A 19904-nucleotide genomic window follows, 5' to 3' on the forward strand; every position below is an offset into this window, starting at 1 on the left:
GGACAGGAAGGGGGAGGAATGCAAACAGGAAGCACAGGGAGGAAGCAGGACGACTGTTGTTGCAAGGAGGGGAATGCAATCATGGAGTGCAGGATTCGTCTGCAAGCCTTCAGTCAATCCACAATAAAACATAAAAAATACAAAGAGCAGATATCAATGAGAGAGAAAACAAAGGAACAAAAAAGAAAAGAAAAAAAGAGTCAAGAAAGGCAGAGTTGTGTTAGTTATGTGCTACTGACTTGGTTCTAAACTCATCGCAACCGACCCTGTATAGGGCTTCCAAGAAGCAGCTGTTGGATTTGAACCACCAGCCTTTCAGTTAGTAGTCCAGTGCTGATTCTGTAACACGCTTGTTAAAGTCTTTGGAAAGAGAGACAAAATAAAACAAACTTCTGCTGACTGATGGCAAGACAGAAAAGAAAAAGCACCAACACTGTGAGGACAGTTGGCAGGTAAAAAGGGAGGCTGGAGAGATGAGACACCTCCTGCCAATCTATTTGCAGACTTAGATTTGAAAACTCCAGCAGACATTGCTCTAGGAAGGCCAGTGAGGATGGCAGGAGACTGGCAGCTTGCAGAGCGACACTTCCTGCTTGTGAACAAAAGAATGAAGCCAAAGTGCCAGGAGTCCTTCCTTATCAGCAGTACTGGAGCCTCTTTCATTCTAAAACTATCATCTAGAAAACCACACAGACCATGTAGCAGAATGGATTTTTTATGAGGCAAACCCCCTTTTACCACCACCCTGAAAGAGAACGTTGCCAGTTTCCCCAGAAGTCCCTCCACATGTCCCATCCTAACTCCAAATCCAAACCTGATGTCATCAAGTCTATTCTGACTCAGTGACCCTACTATTGTTGTTAAGTGCCACTGAGTCGGTTCCGACCCATAGCAACTAGTGAGCTTGAATCACTGACCTTGTAGTTCCAACGGCTTTGCAGTCTGGCGCAGGTACTCACAGCGCCACAGCAGGGTTCCTATAGGAAACTGTAAATCTTGATGGCAGCAGACTGCCTCCCCTCCCCTTTCCCCAGCAGGACAGCTGGTGGGTTCTAAATGCCAAGTTCAGGCACTACAGCAGCAGAGCTCCAATCCCAGCACCCGCCTTCTCCTGAAGGAACCACTATATGCCTTTTCAAAGACAGACTTCCTCCCCTCCCCCCGCTTTATGGTTCCATCACCAAGTGCATCCCCAGACACAACTTTGTCCCCATTGTTATACTCTGATTACTCGCCAATCTTTTTGTCTCGCTGTCCCAGCCTGCTTGACTTCAATGTGAGATTGGCATTTGCGTGTTGCACACTCATGTGTGTTTCGAGAACACTCCTATTGGTCTGCTCTCTGAAGCTCTCCCCTCCCCGACTGCTGTAGCTAGATGCTTTGTCACTCAAAGGCCAACTCTCCCACAAGACTAAAGTAAGTATCATTTTGTGTCATGTTACTAAGAGCCACAAGTCAGTTCCAACTCACAGCAAGCCTGTATAGGGTTTCCAAAGAGTGGCTGTTGGGTCTGAACTAGCAACCGCGCAGTTCAGGTTGACCTTGTGTTCCACTGCATTATCCTGCAGCACCAAAACAGGGCTCCTTTTATGTCACGTGGAAACACAAAAGAGCTGGATTTCAATTTAAACACTGTCTTAGGAGTCATTATACTCAATGCCTGGATCTATAACTTGCTAGTTGTTTAAACAAATAAACAAAATTCAAATTCTACCATTTTGCTTTCACCTATCAGCTGGAAAAATGTTAAGAGACGATTCTCGCTCATCCACTATCTCTCAGATGCTGGGTTAAGCATTGGGCTGCTAACCCCAAGGTCAGTGGCTCAAACCCACCAGCTTCCCTATGGGAGAAAGATGAAACAGGGAGGAAAACGATGAAGACACACAATCTTGGAAACCCTACATAGGGCCGCTATGAGACAGAATCCACTCAACAGCAGTGGGCTTTCTGGTTTGGGCATTATCTCAGATGTCAGCAAGGTATTCCGGCTAGCCTTGTGAGCAACTTAAAACCAACAACCAACAACCCAAGCCCACCACCATCAAGCACTCTACAGTACAGAACAGAACTGCTCTCTAGGGTTTCCTAGACTGCGAATCTTCACAGGGTCAAATGGTCTCATCTTTTTCTCTTGAAGCAACTGGTGATTTTAAACCCCTGATCTGGGTGTTAGCAGCCCGTGAGCTCACCTGTGCACCACCAGGGGTTCTTGTGGGTGGTCCATATGGCCTCTTAACAACTACTCAATTCTTGCTTTTGTAACACCTGAGTTGTTTCTAGTTTAGTCTTTCATCTCTAAAGGAAATTTTCTCATTTCTAATTCTTGAGCTGTCACTTCATTTCACACTGATTGTAATCCTGACATTTGGTTTTTCATGTCTTTTATCATTTCTTAAAGTCTCCTGACTCATTTCTGAAATGATACGCGGTAGTTTTGATCTGCTTTTCCAGCATGCTTTCTCTGTAACAAGACTACTTATTCTCCTCTCCTTCCCTTTCTCCTTTTAACTTTGTAGAGGCTTTAACCATGACACATTCATTGACTTCTGCTGTTTATCTTAGAGGGAGCTTTTCAACTTCTAGAGGGCTGACTTCCGAGGATATTGTGATGGTAAAAAATAATGGCCCTTGGTGTCTGAGGTACCTTAGACCTCCCTATTTTATCCATCTTATCTTCCCTCCCCTTCCTGCTCTCTGTGACTCCACTCCATGCAGTTTCTTCCCCTGAGGAGACGTGTCTGTGGTGGGCAGCCCCTACAGCCTGTTCCCCACACCAACTCCTGCAGAGGCACAATCGCTCCCTGTTTCCCACTGCTCTGCTCTTCTCAAAGCGGCTCCTTCACACTTTCTAGCTGTGTTACTGACAATTTGGGGGTTTTCTTGTTCCCAGTCCATCATTTAATAGAATGCCACGTAATACTGACATGGTCAATGACAATACAGTTAACAATTGCTTTTAAATAATAAAATGACAAATCTAGGATCGAATCCTAAGGCTTCATGGAAAAAGTAAAATTTTAGGGGAATCTGTAACACAGTAAAGGTATAGTTGAGGAGGAATTTAAAAAAAATGTAATACAGTGGTAGAGAAAGTATATACAAGGACACAGTTAGAAATGACCACTCAGATTTTTAGTAGGGCTTTATAATTCAGATTTCTTATATAAGCAGAAGCAGCTGGCAATTGTTCTGACGGGAACAGAAGAACAGCTGAAGAGTCGTGGGCAGGGTAGGGCAGGCCAAGGGCCAGACTTCCTGGGCAGTAAGAATGAGGGACACTAGACGTGCCCACACAATGGGGTGGAGGGAGAGGATGAAAACCATACGGTAGAAATCACACAGCAGTGTCTCTGCACAAGTGGGGAAAGAGAAGACAGGGGAAGCTGAGAGGGCAGCTGCAGGCTAAACTGCCCTTGGTCAGGAAGAAGGCTTTGATGAAGTCTGGTCACGGGAACAACAAGGTCATCTGGCAGGCCACAGACACAAAGCTAAGAGGGGAGCTGTGGTACTGTGAATTTATTCGACATGGCTTTTCTATCCAAAATTTTAACTCTCACCAAATGACTGGGTGGCAATATGCAAATATTGTTATCCCAATAGGTTTAAAGGAGCCATTTCTAAAACAGGAACAGAAGACCCCAAGACCATCAAGAAAAGCTGTAAGTGGCGCATAAGATCCCAACCTGGAGAAGCGGAGGTGGCAGCATGGAGACACAGAGCCGCTGAGGGCTTCCCAGCATACAGCTGAGTGCCTAAGGACAGTGCCTAAATACCCCTCTGGGCATTAACAGACTGGCTAAAGAGGAGCTTTGTAACACTGCCCCAGCAGGGCAGAGGCTGAAGGCCACATGGCTGAGAAGCCCAAGACATGAACGAGGCAGGCGTGGAGTCGTGCAGAGATGTTCCTGACAGGAGAACTACTGCATCCTGTGTTGTTTCTCATGCTGCCTCACACCCTGTTCACTTCTCTAATAAAGCTCATCGTGAGTATTGTCTCTGAGTGTGGTTATTAACAAAGCCACTTGCGAAGCAGAGTATGCTGTGGGAGATGATGGATGCTAAGTGGAGAGACATGTCTGATGACCTCCACTTGATAGGATAAGGCCTAGGGATGATTAGGGTTTGGTTCTCCTTTCCCCTTGTGAAGCCAGAGGAAGTCAGATGTGGCCTTCACACCACTTCTGCAGATTTAAAGATTACTTAGATTTGCAGCTTGAGAGAATAGGGATACAATTAACCGTAAACATAAAAGGAGAATATAGAATATTTACATATCTTTAAGAAGGTGGTTTGCAAAGACCAATAAACCGTGATAATAACTGAGGCTGGGTCAATGGGCTCATGGGAGTTCAGTGTACTGTTTTGTCCATGTTTAAGACTTAATGACAAAGAGTTTACAATAATTCTGAAAAGTGTGGGTTTCTTCATGGTTCCTTCTAATGAAAATTTTCAATGATCACTTTACTCCCAGTAAAACTAACACTTCATAAAAACCCACTGGATAATAGTTAATGCCTCATGAAAAAAGCATAAAAAAGGACAGTATCATTTTGAGTATTACCTTTACTTTTTTCTATATTATCCCCTTTTGCCTCTTCTTCTTTAATGGGGGCACTTATTCTGGGGTTCCTGCTTTGCCCTTGGACCGCATCTGCTAGCAATTCTTCTTGAGAAGTTCGAGTTCTAGGAGCAACGGGAAGTGTCTGTTTCTGTGGAACTTTGACATAAGAGGAAACAAGAATGGCAGAAGTAACTCAGTAACACATTCTAACTCAACAAGAAGTCAGTGCAACACAAATGCCTCCTGGGTTTGCAGAGTTTAACAGTTCACAAATGCACCTCACTTTTTTTTTCTTTACAATACTCCTGAGTGATACCTGATCTATTAGCCATAGATACGTGCAAACAAAGTCTATATATTTTAAGTCACATCAGAAACACATTATAACACATAAGCACTGTGGTGATGTAGGATAAGATCAAGACTGTAAGGTCCGATTGAATTGCATCATCAGTGGTTCAAACCCACCAGTCACTCCTTGTAAACCCTTGTAAATACAGGGTTGCTCTGAGTTGGAACTGACTTAATGGCACTTAACAATGACAAACAGCAAATGCAATGTAGACCCGGCTATATGATCTTTTATCAATTCCAAATTGCAATTTAAGTAATCAAGTGAAAGAAACTACTTCCACGTTCTTTCTTTAAAAACTTGGGAATCTGTACCTAGCATAAAAGCAGGAAATTCCAAAATTATGGTATTATTTCCCATCATTCTAAAGGACTAATATTGCTAATGGACCAGAAAATGGAAGGCAAATTAGGTAAATCCCTGTATCAAGTGCAGGGCTTTCCTTGACAATCACTCTCCTACAGGCCAAAATCCATTAATGTCATGTTCACAGTTAAAAGAAGAAAACAAGGGTAACAGGTAACTACTGGTGTCAGACATCGACAGCTGGCACTTTTCTCTCTCACTTCAAAAAGGGGTTTTCCAAAAGAGGTATAGAACAGAATGGGCCAGCAAAGCAACTGTCAAGGAACATCCATCAGCTCCACAGCAAGACCACCACCACCAAAAAGCTTTTAAAGGAGGTAGTCATCATCAGCGTGTTAACAGAAAGACTGACACATTGGCCACCAGGGGGGGTATAGAGTAGGGAACGTCATGAAAACACGATATGGCCATCATTGGGTTTCATATCAGAATGAAATTCTAGAAGACTGGTTTGTAGCTGATTTCATTTCCTTTGTTTTAAATACATGTAATGCCTTTATCCACCACTTGTCTATTAATTTGTTACCACACTTGGGGTGACTCGCGTGTTGCTGTGATGCTGGAAGCTATGCCACCAATATCTCACCAGCAGAGTTACCTGTGGTAGGAGGGCTTCCAGATTCAGACGAAAAGAAGGTCCTAGTGATCTACTTGCACTCAAAATACTACAGGGTATATAATGTAATCAGTGTCACTAAGCGTAGATGAAGAAATCATTGGATTGGTGTATGCTTTGCTGCATACATTGTCAACAAAATAAAACTGAAATTGAAAGAAAAAAATACAACGGAGAACTATCATTTGCTGATGGGGCACAACTTAAAATGAGAAGAAAACAGCTGCAAACATCCATTAGTAATTGGAACGTATGAAGCATGGCAAATTGGAAGTCATCAAAACTGAAATGGAATGCATAAAGTCCGATATCCCAGGCATTCGTGAACTGCAGTGGACAGATCCTGGTCATTTTTAATCAGACAATGATACAGTCTACTATGTGGAAAATGATGAATTAAAGAGGAATGGCAATGCATTCGTTATCAAACAACACTTCACGATCTACCTTGAAGTACAATGTTGCTGGTGATAATATACTATCCATGCACCTTGACTAGTTAATATTACTATTCAAATTTATGCACAAGCCCACTAATGCCAAAGATGAAGAAATTGAAGATCTTCATCTACTTCTGCCATCTGAAGTTGATCTAAGATGAATTAAGAATTACTAGTGACTGGAATCCAAGAATTCGAAACTAAGAAGGATCAGTCGTTTGGAAATAAAACTTTGGTGACAGAACCAGCACAGCACATTGCCTGACAGGATTCTGCAACATCACTGGCTTGTTCATCGCAAGCATCTGTTTTCAACAGCATACACAGCAACTACATGTGGAAACGGGCCCTGGTGGCACAATGGGTTAAGCACTCAGACATCATGCTTGGTGGTGGGCCCTCAACAAGATGGACTGACACAGTAAATGCAACAATGGACTCAAACATTGCGACCCTTGTGAGGTTGGCACAGGACCGGGCAGTATCTTGTTCTATAGCACACAGGGTCACTATGAGTCTGAACTCAACAGTAACTATCAACAAAGCCTTTCTAGTCTCTTATAAAATTATTCAGTATGTCCATTTAAGACTGGAGTCACTGGCCTTGTGTTTCCTTCATGGGTTTCACTGAAAGGAAAGAAACCAACCTGTTCCTAGGAACTAGTTATAATGAAACAAACTTCCCGAACTTTGGTCACTTAATATTACTCAATTTTGCACCTTAAATTCCTATCTAATGTTGAGTTTTACGCTACTGAAATTAAAATCCTGTCTGAATTAAAACTACCTTTAAAGTTTTTTATGTACTTTATATTCCATACATACTGGAAGAAGAGAGTAACAGGTTTTACATGTTGTTCCAAGAGCTAAAGGCTAGTGGCCATGGAGAAAGTTTCTCAAACTGCTCAAGTCACCTTTTAAAACTACTTTTCCCTGAATCTCACTTTAATCTCGGCATCTGACAGGTGCCTTTATTTACTACTAAACAATCATTCTTTGCTTACTCAAGCCTTAAAGCAGTGCCCCCGACATTTTGTACCCAATGTATACAAATACGAAATTACCTGTGGAATAGTTTGTTGTTTTGGTTACAGATTCTTGAGCTTCAGAAATAGCCTTCAAAATTAGATTCTTATTAGCTTGTTTAGAGGGGGGAAGTGAAGGTCTAAAAGAGTAAAGAAAGGTATTTTTATTAAATTTTAAGTGGCATTCTCTTGAGGTAGCCAACTATTATGCTTTTCCTACAGGTTTCTCTTAGGTTTTGAGCAGACTACCTGTCATTTCTGGATTCCTCATGTAGCGCTGTAGGATAAGCACTGAACTGCAAACCAACATCTCAACAATTCAAACCCACCACCTGCTCTTGGAAAACTCTGTACAGGGTCGCTATGAGTCAGAACTGACTCAATGGCACTTAAAAACAACAACCTGCAGCTTTTAGGAAATGTCAATTAGAGTAGAAATCTTGTAACTTTTTAAAAAAAAATGATTCTGGATCTAGTTTTTTCCCATTGTAGCAACAATTTTTATTATTTTCTGCAATCATCTCCAATTTTAAACAACATAAGTGCTTCGCAAATACCACTGCAAAAGTCTTATAAATTATGAAATTAAACTATGATTTATTTTCACAATTATCCTCTTCCAGAAAGCCAGACGACTGTGTCAGGCAGCTCAAGGCTGACGTACAGACAGACATGAGGACTAATGTACAGACATGTGCAGGTACCTCCTTTCAGGCTTTGCAGGCACCGACACGCTGCTGGACACGCCTCCTGTGCGGGAGCCATAATCGTCATCTTCCTCCTCCTCTTCTCCATCGTGGCTGAATCTTTTTACTTTAATAACTGAACTTACCACAGGCAACTTTCTCTTCCGAAAGTTTTCTTCCTGCAATCAGATAAGATTTAAAAATGCATACCTAGTCTCAGAAAATAACAGTTTCATTATCAATGAATGTTTTTCCTTTCTAAGAAAAGCCATGGGGTATTTCCTGATGGTTGTTGTTTGTTTTTAAATTAAAATGTTTATTTTGCTAAAAGCAAAACTGTTGAAGAAAGCAAGAATATGGAGTTGCTTGATTGCTTAACAATTGCCGTAAAAACATCTAAAATGACCTGAAGCCTCTCCAAACTTGGAATGTTAAGATGTTGTTGTTGTTGTTAAGTGCTGTGGAGTCTGTTCTGACTCACAGCTACCCTGTATAGTGTTTCACCACTATAGGAGTTGCTGGTGAGCTTGAACCACTAACTTTGTGATTCAAACCAACTTTCCAGTCCATCGCATTAACCCACACCACCACACCAGGACTCCTAAATTTATAATACTAAGTTATGAAATACAATTAGGAAGATGAAGTATAATCACGTTACAGAATGTTTTCATAAACTGTCATTTCAACACAGACCTCTCCTACAGCTGACCTGTAGGATAACCTGACATAGGAGAGACTTGGTGTCTTCTCCGCTGGGAACCCAGGTGGTGGTGTGGGTTACGCACTGGGCTGTTAATCACAGGGTCAGCAGGCATGACTCCACCAGTCGGCTCCACGGAAGAAAGATAAGGCTTTCTGATCCCATATTTACAGCCTCAAAAACACTATACAGGGCTACTGTGAGTCAAAGGAGACTCTACAACACTTAGCAACAACATCTCCAACTCTAGCATCACAAGAAGGTCCACAAGATATAAAACCAGCTGTGAAGAGGAAAATCTAACTGGCATACTACGAGGATGAATCAAAAAGTATTACTATAAAACCGCAGAAACCTTTAGTATACAAAACATACCAAAATATGAAGCTACTGTTTCTCATCCTCCCCCTGATCCAGGTCCGTGCCAATCTGAAACAGTAGTGTTCCAATCTCTCCAGTCCCTCCCTAGGAAGTCTGTGCTCTTCACTTACACCACAACAAAACAGCTGTTTTGACAATCTCAAGGGACTCATATCGTTTTCTTTGAATGTTCTTTAAGTTTAGGGAACAAAAATAAGGCTGAAGGGGCAAGGTCAGGGCTGTAAGGTGAATGGAGTAAGGTTTCACAACCAAATGTGCGTAGGACAGGCCTTGCTCCCCTAAAAGAGAAAGCGTGGACACCACCGTGACGGAACACATTTCTTTGGCACAACTTTCCTGGCCTTTTTCTCACCTTTGCAGTTTTCCATTTTCTTAAAGCTTCTTCCTAATAAGCACCCATGGTCATCCTACAACCTTCAAAAAATGTATTGAGATTACCCTTTGGGAGTTCCAAAAAAACAGTTGCCATAACTTGAACTGACTTCTCTGCCTTGAATTAAATTAGCCCAGAGATCCCTTGGAAGCCACTGTTCTGATGGGATCTTTACTGAGAAGGTGCCCTAAAGACACTAAGACAAGTGTATCACCAAGAGAACTTGTCACAGCCATCCATCACTGATGACCAACATGTTTAAACACATCCTGTCTGGAATAAAGAACTATACATGCATGAACTGAAACCCTTGTAGTAAAACGTTTGAACTTTCTATGTTGCATAGATACCAGTTTAAAATAAATCTGCCATAAATACTTAGCCACTTCATGTACATTCTAGTATTAAGAACTGCCATTTTCAGCCTAGCACACAAGACTTTCCCAGCAAGCACAGACCTCAATACTCATTTTTTCTGAGTTGTTCCTGAAGAAAGGACTGTAAGTCTTCTCTAAACTGGTCAGCACTTCCGGTTCGCACGAGCGTCCTGAGTCATACACCCGGCTGTTCTGTATGTCGCCTTGCTTGGCGGCGTGAGTACTGTTTGGCTGCTGTTGAAACGGCAGCCTGCTTAAATGAGCACCACTATCCGCATTCCGACTTGGAGGCGGCCGATAGAGCTCCACAGAAGGGCGCGGAGCAGCACAGCTGAGCGTTACTGTAGGCTTTTTCTGAGATAAGGGATTCTCCTGCACAAAGTTGAGATCCTCATCAATGAGATCATCTGGTTCGGGTTTAATATCAATCACATCTTCAGAAGGTGCCAGATCCCTCAGGGGTTTCACTGTTGACATTAATCGGGTTGCAGCTCCATCATCGTAACTCTGTCTATTAAAAACAAAAGAAAAACATGTTACAACCATTTTAGAGTATTAGTGTCATCTCTTCAAAAAATAGTCACTTGGAGGTGCTATGATGAAGTGCTGAGCTGCTAACTGAAAGGCCAGTGGTTGAAACCCACCAACTGCCCCAAGGGAGATAGCTGTGGCAGTCTGCTTCCATAAAGATTGCAGCCTTGAAAACGCCAGAGAGCAGCTCTACTCTTATAGTGTTGTTAGGAGGCTGAATGGATTCGATGCCAACAGCATGTTTTGTTTTTAATGGAAACTTAATCTCTGGTGAGAAAGCACAAAAGCTACTGAAAAAGAAAATCTCAAAAGTTGTTCAAGAATTGAAGTGCTGGCAATGAAGCGGGAAGCTAAGCCCTACAATGTTCAGTGGACTTCTGTGGACCCAGTTGGGGACCTGGTTGGCAAACAGTATGAAGAGACCTGGGGACTCTTGGGCCCAGAGTCAATGGCATGGCCACGGAGGACTCAAGAGGAGAGTGGAACTACCGGCTGACGGGAAGACAGGACATATGCACAGGAGCGCCCACACTTGCAGATGATACCCACGTGACCTGGACCGGAAGACTGGATGATTGGAGCTCAACCAGGAGAGGAAAGAAGAGGGGAAAAAGAAAGAAAAAAAAAAAAAAGTGAGCTGACATGGTCTGATGAACTTGACCTATACCTATGGAGCAGCGACTCAAAAGAGGGAACAAATCCTCATAGCAAGAAACATTCACACACACACACCCCCACACACACAGAGTGGATGGAGAAGGGCAGCTTGGACATTGGATACTCAAATTGGGAGGGAGGGACTACAAAGGCAAGAAGTGACTGGCTTACAAGCTTTCAAGAGGAAACCTGGTGCTAGGGAGCATGGCGGAAGGCAGAATCTCCAGTAGGTACTATTCAATCTGTCTGGGCGGAGCGGATGAAAGGAGATGCAGATGGGTAACTCGTGATACTGTAGTGAATAATGCTTATCAGGACGGATTATGAGGGTTGGAAATGCAGAGGTGGAAGTTTTGTAACAAGGAAGGGAGTGATTAATTCTCCAGGATAGGAGCAGAGGCCTCTGGGACCATCAACAGAGAAGAGTCGAGGGCGGGACCCTACCCAGAGAAACAGAGATGCCTGAGATAGAGACAGAGATGATGACATGGAGTGATGAAGCGACAGGGGACCTTGGACCCAGAGAGGGAAAGGGACTGTGGCCTGAAAACTAAGGGGAGGAGGAGTAAGTGTAGGGGGCAGGTTTCTGGAATATACCCTTTGGGTGGTTGATGATGCATGGAGGGAAATGGAACCATGGCAGTGAGATGATATATGATGGAATGAATGTAAAACTGAAGTTCCCCCATGTAAACTATCATATAATTCACAATAAAACATTTAAAAAAAAAAAGAATTGAAGTGCTGGCATTGGAAGCTGTCTCCTGGCCCCACTTAGGGAGGCACCAAAGCATTGGCTCCGAAGCTGTTGGGCATTTCCAGTCTGCATGAAGGTGGCGTAGGGATCATGTCTGTTGCTTCTTTCCTCTCTTGGGCCTAACCTGACACCATCCTTACCCGAGTTTATGAGGAAAGGAAAAGCTTTAGGAGGAACAAGTGCCTTTCTACCTATCTTTGACTTAGGGTCCTCCTTTACAACAGACAGGAGTCTGAAACTTATTTCCCCGAGAACCAAGTCTCTCCCTTTCCCATGAGATTCTAAGCTTGGTCTCACCAGCTGCATATTGGAAGTACAGGGACTTAGGCCAAGAGTCGGATTCCTCTCTAGCCTGACTCCTTATGACGCTCCTGGAGACCAAATGGAGGACAGAGCAACTAGCAGCTATCAGAAGGTACTGGTGGAGTCTGGGCTCTGTCCTTGAGCAGGCAGCCAGAGGCCTTAATTACCTAGCTTGCTGAGGAGCCCCTACTTCCAGCTCCTTTCTCAGCCCACTGATTTAGGCATAAGTCAGGAAAAAGCATTTTCTAGGCCTTATAAGAGGACCATGTAATGATTAGGTTATGTTTTGAGCCAACTTAGGATCTTGATACCAAACTTGGAGAAGAACTTTAGAAAAGGAGTCCTGGTGTGACGCTCTGGGTTAATGTGCTGGACTGCAAGGTTGGTTTGAATCACAAGTTTGGTTGTTCAAGCTCACCAGCTACTCCTTGGAAACCTCTACAGGGTCACTATGGGTCAGAACCAACTTGATAGTACAACAACAGAAGCTTAACCAAGCACAACTTACATGTGTGTCCTTTTCATTGCCAATGCATGAGCTATGCAAACCTTGGCAGACCTGGTGTACAACCAAAGTCTCCCAGAATTGTAACTTTGGAAGGCATTGGGAAATCTCTACTAAAGGGAATTCCTTTAGTAGAGTGTCGAGTAGCACTCTACTTTAGTAGCAGTGTCGAGATGCTTAGACATATATCATCAACCACTATGTCTGTTTGGGGAAATGAAACAATTTCAGAAAGTGTCAGCTGAACACGGGGCCACTTACCTCGACATTATCAAGCCCTGAATGATTTGATTCTGGGTTAGTTTTGTGGGAATTGGAAGAATCACCTTTCTGTTGGACAGTGAATGACTCCAGTTTACAATGCCTTCCAGTTTAGCAAAGGATCATTTATTCAGCTACTCCTGAATTCCACTGTGAAATAGGTTTATATGCAACTTCGTTGATATTTAGCAATAACTTAAGGGCAGAAGCTGGCTCTCTGCCGATTCAGAACTTGCTTTTTCTCTGTGAGGACTTGCTTCCCCCTTCCCTTTCTCTCCTCTCACACCCCAAATTTCCTGCTAGTTGGAAATTGAAAACAAAATCCCAATGGTTGGTTAGTAACCTCAGGAAGAATTAAGAACTGATGTCATTTGTTCATCATGGAGAATGAACTTTAAGTCTTTCAAGCTCTTTTGGCAAAGGTTTCCACAAAGCAAAACAGATGTGAAACTCACCCTGGTGTTGGTAACATCAAAAGCGGGAAGTTCCAAGATACCATTCCAGTGACTATCTAATCCAGGTAGAACACTTGACTTTTCATCCCTGAATCCTCTCCTACCCCACATGAATCCTTTGTCTTATTTGTTATGGAAACATATGATTCCTTGGCTTTTGGTGTGATTGTTGTGAGATTTCAGTGGAGACTTGTTTTAAAAGGCTGGTTCATAATTCATTCGAATAGTTGGATACAAACTGTTAAGAGTAAGCTGTACATAAATTATTGCTCAAAATATATTATACAAATTTATTTTTAAACATTTTTGGATGTAAATGTTACTTCAAGTGGCTTACATGGAGAATTTCCAACTTGGGTGTTAAAGTAAACCCTTATCTCCCCCCCACCACACACACACACACACAGGGCTCTGCTTTATAATTTTGTAATAAAGTTTCAATACAGAAAAAAAAAAAAAAAAATTCACTTGGAGAAAATTTTAATGGAAATGCCTGGGTACTCCCTAAGGGTATTTCATTAAAAATTACTTTGAAACTAATTTTTTTTTTTTAACTCAGGTTTACTACATTTGAAGTTAAGTCAAACTTTATCCAGGTCATCTCCATTTATTGTTTTATATTCATAAAATCTCATGACTGTCCCACTGTTTCCAAAAGTTGCTGAAAAGAGCAATTTCACGGTACAAAAATGAATAAGGTGAATGAGATGCACATAGGACTCCTACCTGACATGAGTGGCTTTCTGCTCCTGTGAACTTGTGGAGACTCTAGGATCGCTCTTTTCAGCTCTGGTGCGAGAAACAGCAAGCGGGGGCACTGCAGCTTCGTGCCTTCTCTCCTCTCCTCGGCCAAAGCTGCCCTTGTTTAAAGGCACGTTACTCTCAAAGATGTTGGTGTCCGATGACTTCAGGCTAGAGGGTTCTGTCAAGAAAGGAACCTGATTTTTTTTCCCCCATCTAGCTTTATTCCTCTCAACTATCCCCCCTTCCTCATCATCAATTCAAATCAATACAAGTTTCTTGCAGAAAATAAAATTTAAAAAAAACAACACATACAATGAAAACCCACCACTTATCTTAAATGGTGAATTTTCTGGGCAAAGTTATACACACAGATTTCTTCTTAAAAAAGACATTTATCTTGTGCATGTATAATCTCATGTTATGCTTCTACCTTGTTATTCTTAACAACTAAATATTAGCATATATTTAAAATGGTAATTTTAATTCAATTTATCATTAAAGTTTTACATAATTTCCAATGATAAAATCCTGAAACACCCTTGAAGCTAAATCTTTGCCCACCTCTATAATTATTTCTGGTATGGCGCTGTAGGAGCAGTACCACAAAGTTGGCAGTTCAAATCCACCATTTGCTCTTGGGAAACCCTATACAGGGTCACTATGTGTCAGAACCAACTTGATGGCACTCAACAACATATTATTTCCTTCACTGTATGTTACTGTTAAGTGCTGTTGAGCTGGCTCCCATTTGCAGCAACCCTACGTAGGGTTTCCCAAAGCAAATGGTGAATCTGAACTGCTGAACTAGCAGTTAGAAGTCTAGTAATTATCCTACAAGCGCCAACCCTCCCTTAAATGATCTATGAGCTATACTAAATGTACTGCTCTCCAACGCATAAAAAAAAATATGCTTTCTAAAATATCCAAATGAACCACTTTCAATTTTTTTCTTTTTCCAAAGCAATGTAGATGCTGACTTCAGAAACAAAACAAATTATATGTTACAATAAGGTAAAAACAGATGTTTTTACAAATCTTACCAGTTGTAACAGAGCGAAGTTTATCTAAAACACCATGAAGCCTAAAAGAAAAAGCAAAATATTAAAGCTTCCCTTAATCAAGAGACATTTTATTTCCACTGCAACTCTGCATTTGATGCCATTGCAAAACCCAATATTTGGGTAAATATTGATAAAATTACATGACATTTAATGGATACAGTATTAATTTCCCAAATTTCACAATAATTAAAAAAAGTTTTACATGAGTACTGCAGAAACCAATCAAAGATTAGATTCAGTTTTCTTCACTATCTTCAACATCTAGTCTCTGCAAACACAAGGCTAAAGATACCATCTGTCCATAGCATCTTAGCCTACAAAGAATTCAACTTGGATTCAAAAGCACAAATCCTCAGTGCAGCATACAGTAAGATAGAGTATTATCAATATGTTACATAAATTATTATAACTGCGTAAGTAGAGTTTAAATTTATTTAACAACATACATGGTTTCTTGGATAAGTTCATTGTCAGAGGTGAAGAAGGTCTACCTAATCCAGAAACATTGTAGACCACTTTGCTGTGACTATTGTTTTCAATATGAATGCTGTAAGTATAGGTGACAATCTTGCTACAGCATCAGCTTTATAACAGATTGTCACAGTACTTACATAGGAAGCAAATTTCCTTTCCAGTCCTTCCAAGAAGTCATGTTTCCTAAGATACTAGAGAGATCTCTCTGCAACACAGTTTTACACAGAACCCGATTGCATGCCACTGTCCCCTGCTGCTGTTGTTAAGTGCCACTGAGTCGATTCCAACCCACAGCGACCCTGTATAGGGCTTCCAAGGAGTGGCTGGTGAACTTGAACCACCGACCTTGCAGTTCAAATGACTTTGCAGTCAGATGGATTAGCCCACAACGCCACACCAGGACTCCTAATTACTGTAGGGTGTCCAAGAACCAGGATATTCTGGGGCTGGTGTTAGAAACTTAACTAAGTTAACACTTCACTTAGAAAGAGTTGCCAAAATAGAGACAATAACTATTGGTTGTATCAGTATTACTTCAAAGAACTTAATTTCAAAAATGAAACGCTGATTTATAAATTGAGATTCCATTACTTAGGTACATTTGTATCAAGTATTCCATCAAGTTATCTGAGATAGGATCTACTACATCAGTTTCATCTTAGATTGCTGTTGTTGTTAAGTGCTGAGTCAGTTCCGACTCATAGCGACCCTGTATAGGGCTTCCAAGGAGCAGCTGGTGGATTTGAACCACTGACCTTGTGGTTCAAACCAACCCTGTGGTCTAGTGCTTATCCTACAGCACCAAACCAGGACTCCCATCTTGGCTGTTATTAGTAAGTGCTGTCGAGTTGGTTCCGACTCATAGCAACCCTGTGTAGGGTTTTCAAGGAACAGCTGGTGGGTCTGAACTGCCAGCTTTGTGGTTCATAGTCCAGTGCTGATCCTACAGCGCCACACCAGGAGTCCCCATGTGACTAGTGGGACTCAAATTAAACCCAAAATGAACCAAGAGTCATGTCAGAAAAAATGTAAAATGTGACAACTGCTGAAGACTTAGCAAAACAAAGTACCCGGGACACTGTGTACCAAACAGACTGGGTCAGCCATGCTGACGTAGTGTGTGGATCCACACCTCTGAGAAGTACTGTGTTCACAACATTCTTCAGACAGAAAATTCTCAATGGAATTTTTCTAAAGACTTCATGAGAGCTGGGAAGCATGTAAGTGACCCGCTGGGGCCAAATCACTTTGGAGAGAAACTTCAGTTTAAACACAAGAAGCTTCAGCCATAGCTTTCGGGCCTCCTGTTCAGAGAGAATCGATTCATGTGCAGTGGGTTTCGTTTTGGTATTCTTTCCCCAAGTTTCTTGTAACTCTAAACTGAAGCAGGCCATTTTGGTCACTCAGCTGTCCTTCCTCACTATTAGTGTAGTCATGTGTTCCTTGTCGGAGGTTCTGTGAGTACTTTCTGCTCCCTCTTGGCCACATCATGACCCTCCCTCACTACCTCAGACCTTCAAGGACCAGGGCCAGGGTCTTTTAAATGGCATTTAATACTTTCATCAGTAATTCTGAATAAAGGTCACTGTGGTTTGAAAAACACATTAACTTGCAACTGAAAACAAAGGTGCTTATTTCAAAATCCCAAACTTTAAAGATAATTCAGACTTAGGTTTGTCAAAAAAAGGTAAGTGACAATTTTAAGCTTAAAAAACACGAAACATTTTTAAACAAAAATTTTTATTCTGTCAAGAATTTGTTGAAGAAAGCAAAATAAGAAGCCAACCCAGTTCAAACAACATATGTAATTGGTTTGGGAAGAGGAAAAGAAATCATGAAATGCAGAAGTTTATAAAATACACATAATAATTAGAGCTAACAGACTAAGGACTTGCTATGTGTACTTGTATTAGCTCATTTAATCCTCACAACAACCCTAAATAGGAGGTGATCTACTATCCCCATTTTTCAGATAGAGAAACTGACGCAGAGCCAGAATTAACTATGGCCGTCTGGTTCCATCACTCACAACCTGGTTGCTCACGCTGAATTTCACTGGCCTGTCAATGATTTTTCCAGACTGACAGAATGCCTACTCTGACTTGTCCCAAATTTTGGTCTGAGGCATAGAGATTCAGAAACATACCATACGGTGAATCGAATTGTGTTGTTCCCTAGAAACAGGGACAGGTCCTCTGTCATTTGGTCCTGACTTTTCTTGTTGGCCACCATCACCATAATGTAATCAGGAAGTTCTTCATCTATTTAAAAGGAAGAGTATACCAAAACGTTTTTATGGTTTCCTCAACATTTGCTTCTACTTAAAGTTGACGTGCACAAAAATACAGATGCAGCTCACGAAGAATCACCCCCTCAGCTCTACTGAAATTCTGTAGGACAAGAAAGAATGCACAGCCTTGTCTTGCTACTCTTCATTCCCTAAGTATTTCAATGACTAGAAGAATGGGAATTTAGTTTAACTAGAAAGCACTTAGAACTAGACATTCTAAACTACTGCCCCAAACCTGAGTGTATTCACTTCAGTGAAAGGAATCTTCCTAACACTCAGTGATTTCACAGACACTTTCAGACTGTGCTTGGACAGTTCCCACAAAGAATCATTCAAATCTGCTTACTTAAAAGCTTTCAAAAATGATAGCAATTTCACGAGAAAATATTTATTCTTTACTAAGGCAGATTTCAATGATTCATGGTGACAAACCTGCAGCAACACCAAATTCAAAAACCCAGCCCAAACCTTTATATTATTTCAAGAACTCAATCTCAAGACTTATCGAATCATCTCAACTCAATTTATTGGTTTACCTTCATACCCTCCTACAGAGAGGTATGAAGAAGGAAGCCTAGGAACCAAAACAAAAACAAAATACAGACAAAGCAAGAAACCCACTACAGTATAAACATAAGTAAAATCTATTATCAGGACCCTAATCCCCACCAAAAAACCCCTCCCTTTAGATTTCTTTAATACCTTAAATACTCATAATATGTCTATGTAGGCAGAAAGGTTCCCTTCAGAAGTAGTATCAGATATTTGTTTGAGAAGCAACATCAAAAATCCAGTTCTAGAAGAAAGCAAATATACTACACTAGCCCAGTCAATGAAAGAGAGAGAGGAAGCAGTGTATCAGATGGTAACCACCACTATGAAGTGAGAAGACAGCAGCCAATAAGTACCCAACCATTTACTCTTCTCCTTGTCCATGATTAAATGGCTCCCAATACTTCCTGGTGTTTTTGGTATATTAGCTGGGTAGCTAAATTATGCTGGGACTTCCTGAGTACCTACTATGTGCTACCACGTAATCCAAAAAAGTCAACAGACACAAAATTGGGTACTTTAACAGCCTGGCCCATTTTTCGCCCTCATGTCGGCTGTAAAACAGACAGACTGTGCTGTCACTCTGTATGAGTCTGCATTTTCTACAATATAAAAAGGGATCAGTGGTTACCCAGGTACCTAGCAGGGACAAGGAAGGGTCGGAAGGACAGCATTACAAAGGAGTGCCAGAAACTTTTCAGGGTGATGAACACGTTCATATATAATCTCAAGGATATATACATGTCAAAACATACTACAATGTAGAAGACTTCAAATATGTGCCATTTCATGCATATCACTTATAGCTCAGTAGAGCTGTCAGAAGTTAACAGGTTATTTTCTCAGTAGATGCGAGCTTTTGGTGACACAAACAGTTCCACACTTGGCTACTAGCTAAAAGCTTGGCAGTTCAAATCGATCCAGAGGTACCTCAAAAGAAACGTCCAGCAACCTACTCCCACAGGCCACAGCCACTGAAAACTCAAAGCATAGTTCTACTCTGAAACACATGGGGTCGCCAGGAGTTGGAATCAACTCAACAGTAACACTGCTGTGGTAGGTTTGGGGTTTTCTCAGTTGATACGTACTGGGAAACAAGAACGTTGAAGAAAAAGTCAAAATATAATCATACAGTCCTACAGAATGCTGAAGGATTTCTGAAATTAATACAGTGAAAGGAAAGGTTCCCTCAGGCTCCAACTTCACACACACAAACAAGACCTTCCATCTCTAGAGGGTGGCTCACCTTTGATCCCATCCAATAGCTTGACAACAGACATTCAAGTGATTACTGAAGGACTGTTTTCATAACCCTAAGGGCTCTCCGCACTCTTTTTAGCATAAAGAAAGGCATTAAAAAGTCATTTTCTACAGGAAAATACATAAATACTGCACATGTGCTCCAAAAACTTTGCGGGGGGGGGGGGGGG

General features: G+C 41.6%; 1 protein-coding gene across 2 annotated transcripts in view; it reads right to left on the reverse strand.

Moving 5' to 3' along the window:
* ZC3H14 (zinc finger CCCH-type containing 14) overlaps nt 1-19904 on the reverse strand; it is a 55280-nt gene that overhangs the window by 27535 nt on the left and 7841 nt on the right. For both annotated transcript variants that reach the window (XM_006839585.1, XM_006839586.1), the window contains 7 exons: nt 17779-17893; nt 15138-15178; nt 14080-14275; nt 9966-10395; nt 8069-8229; nt 7404-7504; nt 4566-4721 (listed from right to left, as the gene is read on the reverse strand). In XM_006839585.1, the coding sequence (XP_006839648.1) occupies nt 4566-4721; nt 7404-7504; nt 8069-8229; nt 9966-10395; nt 14080-14275; nt 15138-15178; nt 17779-17893 (1200 nt within the window). The remainder of the gene's footprint in view (nt 1-4565; nt 4722-7403; nt 7505-8068; nt 8230-9965; nt 10396-14079; nt 14276-15137; nt 15179-17778; nt 17894-19904) is intronic.

This window comes from Chrysochloris asiatica, unplaced genomic scaffold (assembly GCF_000296735.1).
Source record: "Chrysochloris asiatica unplaced genomic scaffold, ChrAsi1.0 scaffold00025, whole genome shotgun sequence".
Classification (NCBI taxonomy): domain Eukaryota; kingdom Metazoa; phylum Chordata; class Mammalia; order Afrosoricida; family Chrysochloridae; genus Chrysochloris; species Chrysochloris asiatica.